This window comes from Ailuropoda melanoleuca, chromosome 12, assembly GCF_002007445.2.
Source record: "Ailuropoda melanoleuca isolate Jingjing chromosome 12, ASM200744v2, whole genome shotgun sequence".
Classification (NCBI taxonomy): domain Eukaryota; kingdom Metazoa; phylum Chordata; class Mammalia; order Carnivora; family Ursidae; genus Ailuropoda; species Ailuropoda melanoleuca.
The window spans coordinates 35,329,177-35,346,996 of NC_048229.1; the positions used below are offsets into that span (position 1 = coordinate 35,329,177).

Sequence of the window (17,820 nt, forward strand, 5' to 3'; positions counted from 1 at the left end):
TATATTATATATATATATATAATTTTTTTAAAAAATAATAAAAAGTGCTCACTTCAGCAGCACATATACTAAAATTAGAACCATATAGAGAAGATTAGCATGGCCAATGCACAAGGATGACCAGCAAATTCGTGAAGCATTCCACATTAAAAATAAATAAATAAATAATTTTAAAAACTTTTTTAAAAAAATATATGTCTGCAAACTCACTGACACTTTTCTGTTCAAAATGTGACAAATCTCCTCACCTTGACTTAGTGGTCTGGACTAAGTGACTTGCAACTAATAAATGAGATATTGCAGGAATGACAAGAGTTTAACTTCTAAGACAAGGTCATTCAAAAAAAAAAAAATTAGGGGCACTTGGGTGGCTTAGTCAGTTAAGCATCTGGCTTCAGCTCAAATCATGAACCCCGGGGTCCTGGGATCAAGTTCCTGCTGATCAGGGAGCCTATTTCTGTCTCTCCCTCTGCCTGCCACTCCCCCTGCTCGTCCTTTCTCTCTCTCAAATAAATAAAAATCTTTAATAAAAAAAAAAAATAGGTCTTCTGTCTGTTTGTCTGTGCCTTTCTGATCATTCCCTTTGGGAGAACCCAGCTGCTGTGTCATGAAGACAAAGTAGCTCCATACAGAGGTCCACGTGGTGAGGAACTGAGGCCTCCTGCCAACAATCAGAGCCAGCTTCCCAGCCATGTGAGTGAGGCACCTTGGCAGCAGACCCTCCGGCCCCGGTCTAGCCTTCAGATAACTGCAGCCCAGGATCTAGCTTGACTGCACCCCCATGACAGATGCTGAGCCAGAACCACCTAGTGAAGCTGCTTCCAGAGTCCTGACTCTCAGAAACTATGTGAGATAATGTCAATCATTGCTTTAAGTCATTAAGTTCTGGGGTAATTTGTTTCACAGCAATGGATAATGAATATACCCTTCCATCAAACTGCCCCCCAACAAGGTAAACTGCTGAAACTGCCCCCCAATAGCTAACTCATGAATCTAACCCTCCCTCACTCTAGCAGCTAAACTTCTTCAATCCAATCCTGACCCCCTAAAGGTCTACACCCATTCATTCATTCTTGAAACAGGTACTTAAAACCCTGGTGCACACATAACCATACTAAGATCTCAGGCTAGGGAAAGGGGCCTGTGACCTTGCTGGAAGTCCGTCCGCCCACACCCTCGGATGAGCAGGGCATCTCCAGTGAAGGCCATGCTGTGGTCATTCAGAACAAAGGTGACACAGCCTGGGGTGTGGCCAGGGCTCGCCCGGGTCTCCAAGGCCTGGTGGGGAAGGAGAATACAGACAGTTACCAATAAGCCAAGGGCTCTGGCCTCATGATGAAACTGGCCCTGGAAGCCTCCATCCCACCCCAGGATCACATCTAGCTAGCATGGGGTTTTTTTGTTGTTAAAAAAATTAAGTTTGGGGGCGCCTGGGTGGCACAGTCATTAAGCGTCTACCTTCGGCTGAGGGCATGATCCCAGGGTCCTGGGATCGAGCCCCACATCAGGCTCCTCTGCTATGAGCCTGCTTCTTCCTCTCCCACTCCCCCTGCTTGTGTTCCCTCTCTCGCTGGCTGTCTCTCTCTGTCAAATAAATAAAAATCTAAAAAAAAAAAAAAATTAAGTTTGGGGCACCGGGGTGGCTCAGTCGGTTAAGCATCTGCCTTCGGCTTAGGTCGTGACCCCAGGGTCCCAGGATCGAGTCCTGCCTCGGGCTCCCTGCTCAGCTGGGAGCCTGCTTCTCCCTCTACCATCTACCCCCCGCTTCTGCTCTCTCTCTCTGTGTCAAATAAATAAATAAAATTTAAATTAAAAAATTGAGTTAGATTCCCAGACTCAAACCTCATACCAGGGTAAACTCCCAACGAACTGAACACTTAAAGCAAGAAAATAAAACCATCAAACTGTGACAACAACAAAAATACAAACGAATATATGTGATCTTTGGTTAGGGAAGAACATTCGAATGTGATCCCAAAAGCTATAAATCATTGCAAAAAAGATCGATGGTTTGATTCTAAATAAGTCTGAAGTTTCTGAACAGAACAACACCATAAACAAAACTGAAAGGGAACCAACAAGCTGGCAAAATATATTTATGACATATGTGCACCACACGGTGGTCAGTATACTTCACATACAAACAGATCTGCAAATCAGTAAGAAAAACATAAGCACACTAATATAAATATGCGATACCAAATAGTCATTTAAAAGTATACTACTGAAATGAGACTTTATGGTGCTGTAGACAAATATTTAATGGCATGAAAAGATGTTTAATATCTGGTAAGTGCTAAAAGCAGATTACAAAGCAACTTGTGTAGTGTCACCTTTTAAAAAAGTTTCTTCGGGGCACCTGGGTGGCACAGCGGTTAAGCGTCTGCCTTCAGCTCAGGGCATGATCCCGGCGCTGTGGGATCGAGCCCCACATCAGGCTCCTCTGCTATGGGCCTGCTTCTTCCTCTCCTACTCCCCCTGCTTATGTTCCCTCTCTCGCTGGCTATCTCTCTCTGTCAAATAAATAAAAAAATTAAAAAAAAAACCACCAAAAACTAAAATCTATTGTCCCCATTCGCCAGATGAAGCAACGGAGACTTCTGGAGAGGAAGTGACAAACCAGGGTCACCCAGATAGGAAGTGGCAGAAAGGGGGGCACCTGAGTGGCACAGCGGTTAAGCGTCTGCCTTCGGCTCAGGGCGTGATCCCGGCGTTATGGGATCGAGCCCCACATCAGGCTCCTCTACTAGGAGCCTGCTTCTTCCTCTCCCACTCCCCCTGCTTGTGTTCCCTCTCTCGCTGGCTGTCTCTATCTCTGTCGAATAAATAAATAAAATCTTTTTAAAAAAATTTTAAAAAATAAAAAAAATAAAAAAGTTTCTTCATTCACTAAAATATATTTTTTTCTTTAGGCTTCTTCCCACGTTACCCTTTTTTTAAAACAGAAAGCATGTCATCTTATAATTAAAAATAAAACACAAGATTCAGGATAAACTAAAGATCTAAACATTTAAAAACTAGAAGAATTCTAATAGGAAATATATAAAGATATATACAATCTTATACAAGGAGATGTGTGTGTGTGTAAAATCTTGAGGTAGGAAAGGTTTTTCTAAGCATGATATTAAATTCAGAGGACATAAGGAAAAACAGTGACAGGGATGACCACATAGTTTAACTTCATTACAGAAAAGAACAAAATAAGAGTTAAAAGACAAAAAAACTCAGAGACAGTATTAGCAGTGTGTATAAGAAAGCATTATAAAGTATGAATAGCCATCATATATAAGCAGCTCCTAAACATCAATAACAACTCCCCCTCCCCCAAAAAACCAGGCAATTCATGGAAGAGGAAACAAATAGTCAAAAAAACATCTGAAACGATGTTTGATCTCCCTTTTAGGGAGAAAGGGAGAGAGATTTAAATTTAAAAACCCTGTTTTTCACCTACCAGACTGACAACTGTCAGAGTTGCTCAGGGTGTTTGAGGCAAGCCCTTACATTTTCTGGGATGTGGGTACAACTCAGTGTAGCCTTTTTAGAGGGCAAGTTTGCAGTGTCTACCAACATCTCAAATGTGGACTCTTTCTGACCCCTCAAAGCTACTGCTATGAGTCTGCCGTTAAGAACTTCTGCCGCATAGGCAAAAATGCCCATCCAGGAAATCCTCATTATGTAAATCCCCACACCCAGTTCAGGGAAGCAATTGTCAGCAAGAGAAAAAAAAATTGTTACCTTCGTGATCTAACAAGCACTTGTAAGATTAGTCCCCACTCACACAGCGCTCCTCCCACCAATTAGCATCGTGGTCCAGGTCAGTCATCTGCTGATAACAGAAGGACAGCATGTGCAGATCCTGTGTCCACACCTAGCATCCATTCTGCCCTTCCCCACTCACGGGTCTCTGGTTTGGTTCCGGGCATCAGTGTGCCCAGCCAAACACTTCCTTACCCTCCATGGCAGCTTGGGTAGCTACTGACACGGTTCTCTGGCCACTGAGATCTCAGTAGGTCTCCTGAAAATGTCTGAGAAAGCTTTTCCCTTCCCGATAAAAGAGTTTGGCACCTCCCCTTCCCACTTTATCTGCTTCTGGACAAAGGTGTGATGGCCGCAGCTGCAGCAACCACCTTGCAACCATGAAAAAGAATCCCCCACATGGGGCGCCTGGGTGGCTCAGTCGGTTAAGCATCTGCCTTCTGCTCAGGTCACAATCTCAGTGTCCTGCCATCAAGCCCCACATCCCGGCTCCCTGCTCTGCGGGGTGTCTGTTTCTCCCTCTCCCTCTGCCCCTCTCTCTGCTGCTTCTCTCCCTCTCTCTCTCAAATAAATCAATAGAATATTTTTTTAAAAAAGAATCCCCCAAGTGACAGTGCTACTAAATCAAAGAGAATGACTGCCTTCTTCCAGACTCCCTGCTATGGCAGTAAACTGAATGCCAAAATTTTTAAGCCACTGTATGGGTTTTTTAGTTACTTCCAGCCTTCCGAACTCATATATAACAGGACATATGTGCAATGCAAACCAAATGCAAAGCAAATCACAACCCTCCCCCCTAAAATTAACATAACCTTTTGGTGGTTGAGGGATGATCTTTCAATCTTTATTTTTTCTGTTTCCATACTCTCTGAATTTTTTTTTAAACAAAAAGCATGGGTGTCTTTTGAACTAAATATTGTAGATGGATACTCAGGAGTAATGTTCAAATGGGTTCATCAAAGTTGTAGCAATGGGTATTGACCTATCAGAAGGACATCGGCTATAAACAACCAGTACAGTTAGACAGTATATATATGGAATATATGGTACGGTTAAAGTATATATATGGTATATGTAATTGTGTATGTGTATAAATTGGACAAAATTTTAATATCAATTGAACAAAATCCTGCTTGCCACATGGGCCAAGATTCCCTAGGCTCTTAATGACTGAGTCTGTGTGGCAAGTGGCTTTGCTGAAGATCAGCATCCCTGTTTATCGGACCTTTCCCTTCTCTGGAATACCTAGAATCCACCCCCGCTATGTACCTCCCCCAGTCCCGCCCATCTTGGGCCTCAGCCTCTCCTGCTTGGACCAACCACCAGCCTCCTTCTTGGGCTACCAGCCTCCACCCATCACCCACATGACCCTGAGGAGGGTTTCTACTGCCCAGATTCAAACCTGCTCCTCTCTGGTCAAGACCCTTCCTTGGCTCCCACTGTCCCCAGGGCAGAGTTCTGGCTTCTCAGCCTGACTTCTGAAATGCCCCTGTTTTGGTGCGTGCCCATCTTTCCAGCCCAATGTCCAATAACATACCCAGCTACTCTGAAACGCAGGGTCACTTCCAGAAAGCACCAGGTTTTTCCACACCTCTTTGCCCATGCAATCTCTCTGCTAGGTACACCCTTCCCTCTCCCATCAGTCAGGTCTACTCATTCCCAAGAGCCCTGACATTGACTGACCCCTTCTCCTGTGCCACACTCTAAGCGCTCAAAATGACTGAATTCATCCAGTCCACATTCATCCTTATGAGGCAGGTACCATTCCTGTTCCCATTCTACAGATGAGAAAACTGAGGCACAGAATAAGAATAAGCAAACTATAACTATGTGTGGAAATATGGATGGATGTCACAGATAAAACAAAAGCAAAAAAAAAAAGGACGCTAGACACTGAAGAGCAGAGAAGTGTGGAATGGAATAGAATGGAGTGGTGTGGAGAGGAATGGAGGAAGTGGGAAAGCTCAGGGTGCCTGGTACACAGTAAGGGGAAATGGTATTTCATGTGTGGAGGTTTCGGTGATGAATCCAGATGTGAAATATCTATCTCTTGGAGAGGGTGCATGGACTGGGAGTTAAGAACAGCCTCTGGAGCCAGGAGACATGGGTTCTAAATTTGGCTCTGCTATTTATCACTGGCTGTGCGGCCTTGGACAAATCACTTCACCTCTCTGTCTCTGAGTTTCTCTGCTCATGTGTAAAATGGGGATAATAATTGTCCCCACCTTATAGGGCTATTATAAATATTAAGCTCCTGGGATGCCTGGGTGGCTCAGTCAGTAAAGCGTCTGCCTTAGGCTCAGGTCATGATCCCAGGGTCCTGGGATCGAGCCCCTCAATGGGCTCCCTTCTCCCTCTCCCTCTGCCCCTCTCCCCTGCTTGTGCTCTCTCTCTCTCTCATAAATAAAATCTTTAATAAAAACATATGAGGGGCGCCTGGGTGGCACAGTCGTTAAGCGTCTGCCTTCGGCTCAGGGCATGATCCTAGCGTTCTGGGATCGAGCCCCACGTCAGGCTCCTCCGCTAGGAGCCTGCTTCTTCCTCTCCCACTCCCTCTGCTTGTGTTCCCTCTCTCGCTGGCTGTCTCTCTCTCTGTCAAATAAATAAATAAAATCTTTAAAAAAAAGAAAAAAACATATGAAGTTACTTTGAGTATGTAAAGCACTTAGAAAAATGCCCAGCACACAATAATCACTATATAATCAAAGTACCATAATAATAATGTCTTAAAATTTGGGTTTTTTAAAAAGATTTTATTTATTTATTTGACAGAGAGAGAGGGAGCACAAGCAGGGGGAGCTGTAGAAGGAGACGCAGGCTCCCCACTGAGCAGGGAGCCTGGACACAGGGCTCAATCCCAGGACCCTGAGATCATGACCCCAGACAAAGGCAGACGCTTAATCGACTGAGTCACCCAGGCACCCCATTAATGTTCTAAAATTTGTAAAACCACTTATCTAGTGGAACCACAAGACCTCCTGGGTTCAAATCCCGACTTGGTGGGGCGCCTGAGTGGCTCAGTCGGTTTTGGCTCAGGTCATGATCTCATGGGTCGTGGGATCAAGCCCTATGTTGGGCACCATGCAGAGTCTGCTTAGGACTTTCTCTCCCTCTCCCTCTGCCCTTCCCCTACCCCCAGTCTCTCTCTCTCTCTCTCTCTCTCTCAAATAAATAAATTTTTTTTAAAAAACTCCCAACTTGGCCACTTTCTCAGTGCAATTTTTGGGCAAGTCACTTTTCCTCTCTATACATCTTTCTTTGTAAAATGAGAAAAATATTTCTGATTTGTGTGGTTTGAAGGTTTAATGAGATCTGTTTGTCAGAAAAGACACAGTGGAGGCCCAAGGGCCAGACTCAGCCAGAGAAATGTTTTGTTTGGCCCACTCAGGAGTTATGAGAAATCTGCATTTGTAGTCTACCCTTAAAAAATGGAAGATTTCTCAAAAATGTATATTTGAAGCTTCTATTTTAAAAAAAAAGGTTTGGCAGTAGATAGACTACATTCCTTTTTTTTTTTTAATAAAGCTTATTTATTTAAGTAATCTCTATACCCACCATGGGGCTCAAACCAGGACCCCAAGATCAAGAGTCCCAACGCTGCTCCAACTGAGCCGGCCAGGCATCCCAACAGACTACATTCCTAAACATGAATAATCAACTTGAATTGTGCAGTGGGTGTCCTCCATAAACGGAACATGCACCCTAACATTTGCCACAGGCCCCACCACTCCCTGCTGCCTGCAGCAATATTTGATTATGAAAATCCTTCTAGACAAACACTGATAAAAAAAAACCCAACACAGAGCTCAGCACAATGCCTGGCAAGAAGCAAACCCTCAAAGCATGAACTATTGTTAGATTATCATTATTATTAACCAATTCAAAATACAGACAGTCTACTTCAGTTGATAACAAAGGGAAGAGTAAGTTGAATGACACCACGAGGAAACAACCAGACATTCCCAGAAGTGAGAGGTTCTCTAAGACAATAGACTAGAAACTTCAAAAGTCAATGTCATGGTACAGAAAGAGGATGAAACTGTTCTAGATTTAGAGACTAAACAGACCTAACAGTCAAATGGCATACATGAACCTTGACTGGGTCCTGGTTCCTAAAAACCGCCATAAAAAAATGATTCCTGGGCACCTGGGGCAATTTGAACTTGGTCTGGATTTAAGAATTATTTCAGAATTATCGTACATATTTTCTGTGATGAAGATTTTGTAAAAAGACTTATTCTTCCAAGTACAGTTGAGGGAAAACCCTGAGGGTCTGCGAGATGAAAACTATTTTCATGATGGTAGGAAGAGCTCCTCTACCCTTCTTACTCTCATTCTCCTGTCGGAGTTCAGGGGCGTTTTCCAGAAAGATCCATGACTGGCGATGATGTCATTGCTCTGCCAGCAGATGGAGTACTTGGCTGGATACTCTTGTGTTTTAAAAAGAAAGTCTGGGTTTGTTGTGTTTTTTTTTTTTTTTTAAGATTTTATTTATTTATTTGACAGAGAGAGAGACAGCCACAGAGAGAGACAGCCACAGAGAGAGGGAACACAAGCACGGGGAGTGGGAGAGGAAGAAGCAGCTCCCAGCGGAGAAGCCTGATGTGGGGCTCAATCCCAGAGCACCGGGATCATGCCCTGAGCCGAAGGCAGACACTTAATGACTGAGCCACCAGGCGCCCCAAGAAAGTCTGGGTTTTAACTTCTAATACAGTAAAATTTTTTGGCATCTCCGAATAGATAGGTTTTATTTCTTTATTTTCATTGAGCTGTAATAGACATAAAACTAATAAGTAAATATTGATAGCTGGAGCCCACATAAACACAAGCTTTGAGGGCCCTCCTGTAACTTTTAAGAGGGCAAGGAGTTCTGAGACCAAAAGTTTTGAGTTTGAGAACCCCTGATACAGGAGAATATCCTTACTCTCAGGAGAAGTCATTAGGGTTGACAGATCTGCAATTTAGCTTTTGAATGGTAAGAGAGGAAAATGATGTATACACACAGAGAAATAAAGCAAATGTAGCAAAAATGTCAGCAGCTGGGGGCGCTTAGTCAGTGAAGCCTCTGCCTTCAGCTCCGGTCATGATCCCAGGGTCCTGGGTTAGAGCCGCCACATTCCACGCAGCTTCCTGCTCAGCGGGGAGCCTGCTCCTCCCTCTGCCCCTCCCCCCTGCTTGCCCGCACACACACACTCTCACTCTCTCTTTCTCTCTCTCTCAAATAAATAAATAAAATCTTTTTTTTTAAATGTCAGCGGGGTGCCTGGGTGGCTTAGTCGGTTAAGCATCTGCCTTTGGCTCGGGTCATGATCCCAGGGTCCTGGGATCGAGTCCGGCAGCCGGCATCCATCTCCTTGCTCAGTGGGGAGCCTGCTTCTCCTTCTGCCTGCCACTCCCCCTGCTTGTGCTCTCTCTAACAAATAAATAAAATCTTTAATTAATCAACTGATTAATTAATTTAAAAAGGTCAGCAACTGGTGAACTTTAGGTGAAGGGTATGAGGGTGTTCACTGTACTATTACCTCAATTTACTATAGATACTAGAATACCAATAAAAGGTTGTGGGGGGAGCGCCTAATATCTGGACCTCACGCAGCCACTGGTCCTGAAACTGGCTGAATCATCTCAGCGGCAGAATAGTCTGCAGGGATTCTGCGAAGCCTGGCTAACCTCACATTCTTCCAAAAAATTCCTTCTTCCCTTCCATGGTGCTTCAGATACGTGACACAGCTCAGCAGCTGTCCCTTCACCTGTTTCCAGGGGCCCCAGCACCTTCTCCCACTACTTCTCACCAGCTATAGGCAACACGAAAGGGTTCCCCGCCAGCTCACGCGCCTTTTGGGTCCCACGGTCCACGCTGCCCCCTGGTGGCAAGCAGACTCTGGCCTTCTATTCCATTTGGGCCCAAGTTCGTTCCTTCACTCCATTGTTCAAAAGCACCTAGTCTTGGTATAACCAGCCACTGTTTCTACGCACTCTAAATTCAAAAACCCGAAGTGTCTTTTTCCATTGTGGCTAAATACTCTGAACCCCCATCAGCTAAACCTTCCTTTCTTTTGTGAAAGAAAACGACATAGTTGTTCTAAGGTTTAGGGGACAGCGTACTAATGTCTATAACTTGAAGATGCATCAAAAAATAAGACAGGTGATGGGTGGATACGTGTATGCTGTCAAATCTTTTCAACTTTTCTTCATGCTTGTAATTTTTTATAAAATGTTGCGAGGGGGGAAGATCTGTTCCATAACTCAAATAATTAGTTCCAGGGGTGCCTGGGTGGCTCAGTTCATTAAGCATCTGCCTTCGGCTCAGGTCATGGTCCCAGGGTCCTGGGATCGAGCCCCACATCAGGCTCCTTGCTCAGTGGGGAGTCCGCTTCTCCCTCTGCCTGCTGCTCCCCCTGCTTGTGCTCTCTCTCTCTCTGACAAATTAATTAAGAAAATAATAATTAGTTCCAAATGGAAGGAAGCCCTGAAATTCTCACCTGGACCACATGAGAATCACCTATCAACTTTTATTTCATTTTATTTTTTTAAGATTTTATTTTTAAGTCATCTCTACACCCAAGGTGGGGCTTGAACTTACAACCTCAAGATTGAAGAGTCCCATGCTCCACTGACTGAGCCAGCCAGGTGCCCCACCTGTGAGCTTTAAAAAGAGACCAATTCCCTGTGTCTGCCCCAAACAATGAAATCAGAATCTCTAAAGTGGGATCTGGGGACTCAGTATCTGGTAGTGCTCTAAATTAACATATTTAACAGGCAAGACTAACTTTCTGAATCTGCCACCCCTCCTTGGAGCTGAAATGTTCCAATCTCATTGCTCATTAAAACAGAAAATTCATTCTACAATGAAACCATCCAAATCTGGCCCACTGTGAGTGTAAAATACAACCAGCTCAAAAAACTGGCAAGTCCTACTAAAGTTCAGCACAGGTCCGTTCCTTGGAATTGAGAGAATGTCCACCAAGAGATTTGCCTAAGAGCCTTCACAGCAGCCTTGTTCATAACATCCCAAACTGGAACTACCCATCAAAAGGAAAAATGGATAATTTTTTATAAATTCACACAAACAAATGCTCCACAGCTGCATGATTCATAAACAGCCCCAAACTGGCATCAACTATCGAGAGGAAAATGGACAAATTATCATAAATTCATGCAATAAAATGCTCTACATCAGGGGTTGGCAAAACCACGGCTGGTACACCAAATGCGGCCTGTCACCTGCTTTTGTAGGGCCCGAGGGCCACGAGTGGTTTTTATGCTTTTTCCCGGTTGGAAAAAAAAAAAAAAAGAAAATCAAAATGAGAATGGTATTTCATAACACATGAGAATCATTGAAATTAACATTTCAGAGGCCGGAATTCAAGTTCTGTTGGCGTACAGTCAGGCTTATTCATTTATGCATTGTCTCTGACTGCTTTCACACCAACAGGGACCATATGGCCTGCAAAAGCGAAAATATTTACTATCTGGTCCTTTCCAGAACAAGTTTGCCAATCCCTGCGATAGAGCAACAAAAGGAAAGAAATGCAACTATACCCAACATGATGTGGAACGGAAGAAGCCAGAACACAAAAGAGCCCACATGGTATGAGTCCCGTTTATGAGGTCCAGAACACGTAGAACTAATCAATGATTAAATGAGTTGGAAGAGGGGCACCTGGCTGGCTCAGTCAGTAGAACGTGTGACTCTTGATCTCAGGGTCGTGGGTTCAAGCCCCATGTTGGGCATGGAAGCTACTTAAAGAAAGAAAGTTGCTAAGATTGCCAATCTTAAAAGTCCTTATCATAAGGAAAAAGAAAAATTAGCAAAAAAAGAAAAAAAAAAAAAGTAAGTCAGAAGCTGGTTTCTTGTTGGGGGTGTCAATGGCCAGGAAGAGGGACAAGGTGATGAGTGTGCTCCGTATCTGGATCTCGGAGGTGGATACTCAAGTGTAAACACATGTAAAAATGTACCGAGCTGCACACATTCGATATGCACGCTTTCTACTATATAACATGCATGTTACAAGTCAATTTTCTTAAAGTGGAAGGAAGAAAATGAGGGAGAAGAAATGTGACCACCTCTAAAGGTCTCTAAAGAACTCAGATGAAAACCACACGAAACACCGAAAAATCATAAAGACAGACGCTAACAGGAGTTGGCAAAGATGTGGAGAAACTGGGGCTTTCTTCTCTTTTCTTTTTAAGATTTATTTATTTGAGAGAGAGGGGTGGGGAGGGGCAGAGGGAGAGAAAGAGAATCCTGAAGCAGACTCCCCGCTGAACACAGAGCCCGATGCAGGGCTTGATCCCAGGACCCTGAGATCACAATCTGAGCCTAAATCAAGAGTCCACTGCTTAACTGAGTCACTCAGGTGCCCGGAAACTAGGACTTTCATATGCTGCCCGTGGGAACATAAAATGGTGCAGCCACTTTGGATTATAGTTGGTCAGGGGCGCCTGGGTGGCACAGCAGTGAAGCGTCTGCCTTCGGCTCAGGGCGTGATCCGTGATCCCGGCATAATGGGATCGAGCCCCACATCAGGCTCCTCCGCTATGAGCCTGCTTCTTCCTCTCCCACTCCCCCTGCTTGTGTTCCCTCTCTCGCTGGCTGTTTCTATCTCTGTCGAATAAATAAATAAAATCTTTTAAAAAAAAATAGTTGGTCAGTTCCTCCAACTGTTTTTTTTTTTAAGATTTTATTTATTTATTTGAGAGAAAGAGAGAGCATGAGCAGGAGGAGGGGCAGAGGGAGAAGCAGACTCCCCGCTGAGCAGGAAGCCCCATGAAGGGCTCGATCCCAGGACCCCGGGATCATGACCGACTGAGTCACCCAGGCGCCCCTTTCCAACTGTTTTTTAAGTAGGCCCCACACCCACCATGGAGCCCAGCATGGCACTTGAAATTATGACTCTGAGATCAAGACCAGAGCTGAAATCAAAAGAGTTGGACACTTAACCGACTGAGTCACCCAGGCACCCTAGTTCCTCTAACTGTTGTTTTAAACATAGAGTTATTATTGATCCAGCAATCCCATCCTATATATATATCCAAGAGAAATGAAAACAGCCACACAAAAACTTGTACATGAATATTTATAGCAGCATTATTCATAATAGCCAAAAAATGGAAGCAACGGAAATGTCTATGGGCTGATGGATGAATGAATGAATGAGGTGTATTCACACAATGGAATATTACTCAGCCATAGGAAGGCATGAGGCACTGTTACACACTTCAACAAGGATGAACCTTGAACACTTATGGTCAGTGACAGAAGCCAGTCACAAAAGATCACTTAATACAGGATTCCATTTCTATGAAACACCCAGAATAGGCAAAACCCGTAGAGAAAGGAAGTAGATTTGTGGTTGCCTAAGGCTGTCGGAGGGAGAGGGGAGGGGGCTGGGGTGACAGCTAGGGAGCATGGGGTTTCTTTTGGAAGTGACGAAGATATTCTCCAATTACCTGTGGTGATGGAGGGACTCAACTCCAAATATACTAAGCCACTGAATTGTACCCTTCAAATGGATGAACTGGACGGTTTGTGAATGGTATCAATTAAGTCGCTTGAAAAAAACCAGACACTGAAGCTGTATCTGCCCCAGCTAAACCCTTCAACATTCATTCATTCAAAACATCACTCATCCAATCTCACATAGGGCTCGTCTTGACACCAAACCCCAACCATTTTTCACTCTTCTAAGCCTGCTCAACTCAAGAAATGCTTGTTAGCACCACACGCTTACCGACAGTGTATATAAGGGTACAATGCACTTGACCTGCTTCCAGAAAACCACCATTGTAGCTCAGCTCTCTGATCCCACATGCAGCTCTCGTTTCCTCTAAATGCTCTAACTCATATAAACTGCCCCCATCCAGCAAAATCCTCTAACCTGGAGGTCAAGTCCCCCCTCTATCACTTGCCCATTCTGCTCCCAAAGTCAGCCAGACTACCCGTAGCTTTAGGAAGTCTGATCAGAGAAAACCTGGCCAGTTGTTTCTCCTCCCTCTGAGGGCAACTCCCCCCAGTGCCCTCACACCCCGATCTATTGCACAGCAGGATTGAAATCCCAGCTGGAAATCTGCTGACCTTGGCCTGTGACAAAGACAGGAGAGGAGGCAGGAACCTTCAGACCCTTCCTGTGTGAGGCAACCGGCCCGCCAAGGGTGAGGCAAGCAGGCACACAAGTGTGAACACTTAAGGAAGCGCTGGCTCCAAGATGCCTAACCTGCCCTTGCATGACCCTGGGAGTGAGCGCCTCCTTAAATGTTACGCCCTAGGTGCCTTGCTCGCCTCACCCAAGCCCTGGCCCTGGGCGACAGGATGCTCCTTCCTCTAACAGAGGCTCTAGAAGACTGAGCTGGGTCTCTCCCTCAGCCCTGGCCTCAGAATTGCAGCCTTCAATCAACTTTTTTGGCCATGCCAGCCCAAAGGAGCTGCCCCAAGGCTATAGAAAACTCCACAAATGCTGTTGACTTAAGGCGCTTGGCCAGAGACACACCTGCCCGGAGCCTCTTGCCCCAGTGCCCCACCTGGGTTTATGGTGCCCTCCTCCCAGAGACAAACTCAGGGATCAGGAGCCCAGACCAGAGTTCCATCCAACCCCGGGGTTCAGAAGCCCAAGCCCTCAGCCCCCTCTTCACTTGAGTCCAAGAAGTCCAGGCCACCACCCTCTCCGAACCCAGCATCCAACTCACGAAGCGCCCGAAGTGGATGGAGTCTCCATCCTCAATGTGCAAGTCAGCCTGGGCCCCACTAAGGCGGGAGATGACAGACTGGCAGCCGGGGAGTAGGGACCGGAGCACCCCTGAGCCGGTAATGTGGTCCGCGTGGCAGTGGGTATTCACTGGGAGAGAAAGGAGGGCCAGGTCCAAGAAGACACAGAAAGGACGCAGGATTCCCAGCCCCCAGCCCCCTCTTCCCTCAAATCCAGGGGTTCGGCCTCCACACTGACCAGCATACAGCAGCCGCAGCCCCAGTTCCTTGACCAGCTGCGCATCCCGAGGCGCTGTCTCCAGAACCGGGTCGATCAGAATGGCCTCACGGGACTCTCTGTCACCCAGGAGGTACGTGTAGGTGCAGCTCTTGGGCTCAAACATCTGCGAGGGGGGCGTGGGACAGGTGAGAGCGCAGAACCAGGCTCCCATTCAGTGGGGACCCAAGAGTCCAATACTCAACTCGATTCTCTTCCTAAGATCCAGAAACAGAAAACCCAGCCCCTTCTTTCCCCTCGGTTCCATCCGAAACAATGAGTCCCAACTTCCAAATACCCCCCAAATCAGGGTCTCCAGTAGCCTCTTCCGTAAAGGACTCAGGAGTCCTGCCCCAAGCCCAGGGGATCCTAGATCTCTCCGCTTTCAAGGACCCCGGAGTCCCGCCCCTGCCGCCGCCCAGCGCCCAGGAGTCCCGCTGCGGTCCCGGCCTCCTCGCACCTGCCGTAGGAGGATGGGGACTCCAGAGCCGCTGCGCTGGCTGAGCTGCCGCCCGGCGACCCTCAGTGCGGCCCCCGCCATCGCGCCGGCCGCCGGGTGGGGACGGAGCCGACGCAGAGCGCCTGCGGAAGCCGAGTGCCCCCTGGCTGACCTGGGAGGGGCGGGGAGGGGCGGGGCGAGGGCGGGGCCCGCCTTAAAGGGGCCGCGGGCGCTGGAAGCTCAAGATGGTCTGGAGGAGAGAACAGAGACCGAGCAGACAGTTAAACCCAGAGAAACGGCGAACAGGGAGACACTCAAAAGGTTCAAAAGGCGAGGGAGAGACGCTGGGAGAAGCACAGACAGGGAGAGAAATAAAAAACCAACAAGAGGCCCCGGTACACTGATAGCGGGACTCCTAGTGATTTCTAATGGTTTTTATCAGGAGAAAGACCCAGAGAGCCACTCAGAGACAAGGGAGATATCAAGAAGAGAGACCTGGAAAGACTTTCAGAGATTCATGGAGAGATACAGAGTTGAAATGAGATGTCCATCAAAGAAATGTAGTCAGAAAGATACACTTGGAAATTCTAGATGATTATGAAAGATGGGAAGAGATGCAAGGAGAAATGAGCAGAAAGGGGGAGAGAATCTCTCAGATAGGAGAGAAACAGGCAGAAAGGAAAGTTCAAAGTCAAAGAGAGAATATTGCTCATTTATTCCTCACTTGAGGGCTCCTGTGTGCCTGGCCCAAGCTGGACGAAGCTGGGGACCCAGAAGTGAGTCCTGTCCAGTTTGGTGGGGGAGAATGGTGCAGGCACTGGGACTGAAATAAGGAAGATTCGGGGATTGCCAGGAGCTCAGGGGAAGGAGGAAACAGGAAAACAGGGATTCTCAGGCACTTTACTGTGAGGGTCTCCCAGATAAGACCTCCTCAAGCCTGGGGCTCATTCCTATGGTTTTGGCAGGATTGCTAGACCCCTGAAGGCATGCACACCTTCTGGGTCAGCTGTGAGATCTCCTAAGAGGTAGAAACCTGAGCATCACCCTTCCCAGCTGCGTGACCTTGGGCTCAAAACTTATCCTCTTCTGGGCTTCAGTTTACTCCTCTTAAAATGAGGTTGAAAATAGCTCCTCCCTCATTGGGAAGATCTAATAAGTGCAGATATGTAAAGAGTCCGGGAGAGCAGGTGGCACAGAACAAGCTCTCAGTAGGAGCTGGCTATCATTCTGTCCTCACCAGCCTTGACGCCCTCCTCTGCCATCTCCTCCCCATTCATCACTAGGCCTTGTTAAGTTAACCTCTCCCATTAGGCCACTTCTCCGCCATCATGCCCTCAGCCCCAGTCAAGAGGCCGCAAAGCATACATGCAAATTGCATGGACTCCAGGGCCTGGCTGCAGGAGTTCGAATCCTGACCCTGCTACCTCCAGGCTGTGTGATTCCCCCCTTGTGCCTCATTTTCCTCTTCTGTATAGTGGATAACGGTAGCTCCTCCTCTTAAAAAGTTGCTGTCAGGATGAAATGAAAGAATGTACACAAAGCACTCAGGACAGTTTCAGGTATATAAAAAGTGCTAAAAAATGCTGGTAATTAATAGTGTAATTATGATACAGCAGCCACTTCACTGGGCTTCTGGCTTTTGCTCTGCCTCCCTACAATCTATTTTATGCAGCAACCAGAGCGAGCCTTTTAAAATGTCAATGACAAAGAGACTGAAGAATCACAGAAAACAAACACAGCGTGTAGATCTTGTTTAGATCCCGAAGCAGATACACCAAGTGTAATAAAAAGATATTTATGGGATATGATGTCTGGCATAGAGCTTCAAAATCATCTGGGAGGCGTGGGTGAGAAATGAAACAACATAAGCCATGAGTAGAAAATTGTTGATGCTGGCGCCACTTGTATTATTAACGCAGAGAACAATTCTGTTCTCTCACATTTTCTGTATGTTTGAAAGAAAACATTGTTCTGGAAAGGAAAAACAAGATATACATGGGACCATGGGAGAAATGTGATAATGTAAAGAAACGACTCTAAAGTTTAAAAGTTTGGTACTGATACTTTGGGTTGTGTTTAAAAGACTGAAAGAGAGTCCTTATTTTTTAGAGACACACACTGAAGTGTTTCTGGATGAAATGTGTGGAGTTTGCTTCAAGGACCTTAAGGGGCAGGGGGAGGTGGAAGAAGATTGGTCATGATGAACCTGGGTGATGGGCTGGTGAGGGGCTGATTATACTCTTCCTCTCCTTTTGGTTATGTTTGAAATTTTCCATAACCTAAAAAAAAAGTAAAAAAAGAAAAAAAAAGAGTATATGAAAACCTAAAGTAGTTCATGTCACTTCCCATATTTAAAACCCTCCCTTGGTTTCCCACTCAGCTAGGGCTCTTTCTAACTCATTGACCTCAAGTTCTCCATTGTCCACATAATTCTATCTTCCCATCACAGAGAGTTTCTGGCTGTTAATTCTTTCCAGTATTTATTTGATACAGAGTTATTGGACACCTACTATGTGCTACGCTCTGTTCTGGACAGAGTGATAAACAAGACAGGTTGTTCATCTTAACAGAGCATATAGTCTAGAGGACAGGTATACTGTGTTACGTGCATACAAGGGAGATGTGACAACAGAGGGAGGGAAAGGGGCTCCATGAGCTAGGGTG

At 45.9% G+C, this 17,820-nt stretch overlaps 2 protein-coding genes and 1 non-coding gene across 8 annotated transcripts in view; 1 reads left to right on the forward strand and 2 right to left on the reverse strand.

The window, feature by feature from the left end:
• The window catches only part of ETHE1 (ETHE1 persulfide dioxygenase), an 18,083-nt gene extending 2,745 nt beyond the window's left edge, over positions 1-15,338 (reverse strand). For 4 of the 5 annotated variants that reach the window (XR_004619227.1, XM_034639439.1, XM_034639440.1 and 1 more), the window contains exons 1-4: positions 15,178-15,338; positions 14,700-14,844; positions 14,443-14,591; positions 1,149-1,278 (exon numbers count right to left, since the gene is read on the reverse strand). Coding sequence is in view for 4 of the 5 variants with exons in the window: in XM_034639439.1 (XP_034495330.1) it covers positions 1,149-1,278; positions 14,443-14,591; positions 14,700-14,844; positions 15,178-15,258 (505 nt within the window). In the remaining variant the exon portion in view is untranslated. The remainder of the gene's footprint in view (positions 1-1,148; positions 1,279-14,442; positions 14,592-14,699; positions 14,845-15,177) is intronic. The other variant, XM_034639441.1, reaches the window with a different exon arrangement.
• On the forward strand, positions 45-151 carry LOC117795357. The gene has a single exon (XR_004619326.1). It is a non-coding gene; the product is annotated as a U6 spliceosomal RNA (small nuclear RNA).
• Positions 15,339-17,032: 1,694 nt separating the features above from the next.
• The window catches only part of XRCC1 (X-ray repair cross complementing 1), a 32,552-nt gene continuing 31,764 nt past the window's right edge, over positions 17,033-17,820 (reverse strand). For both annotated transcript variants that reach the window (XR_004619226.1, XM_034639435.1), the window contains one exon: positions 17,033-17,435. The gene's annotated coding sequence lies outside the window, so the exon portion shown is untranslated. The remainder of the gene's footprint in view (positions 17,436-17,820) is intronic.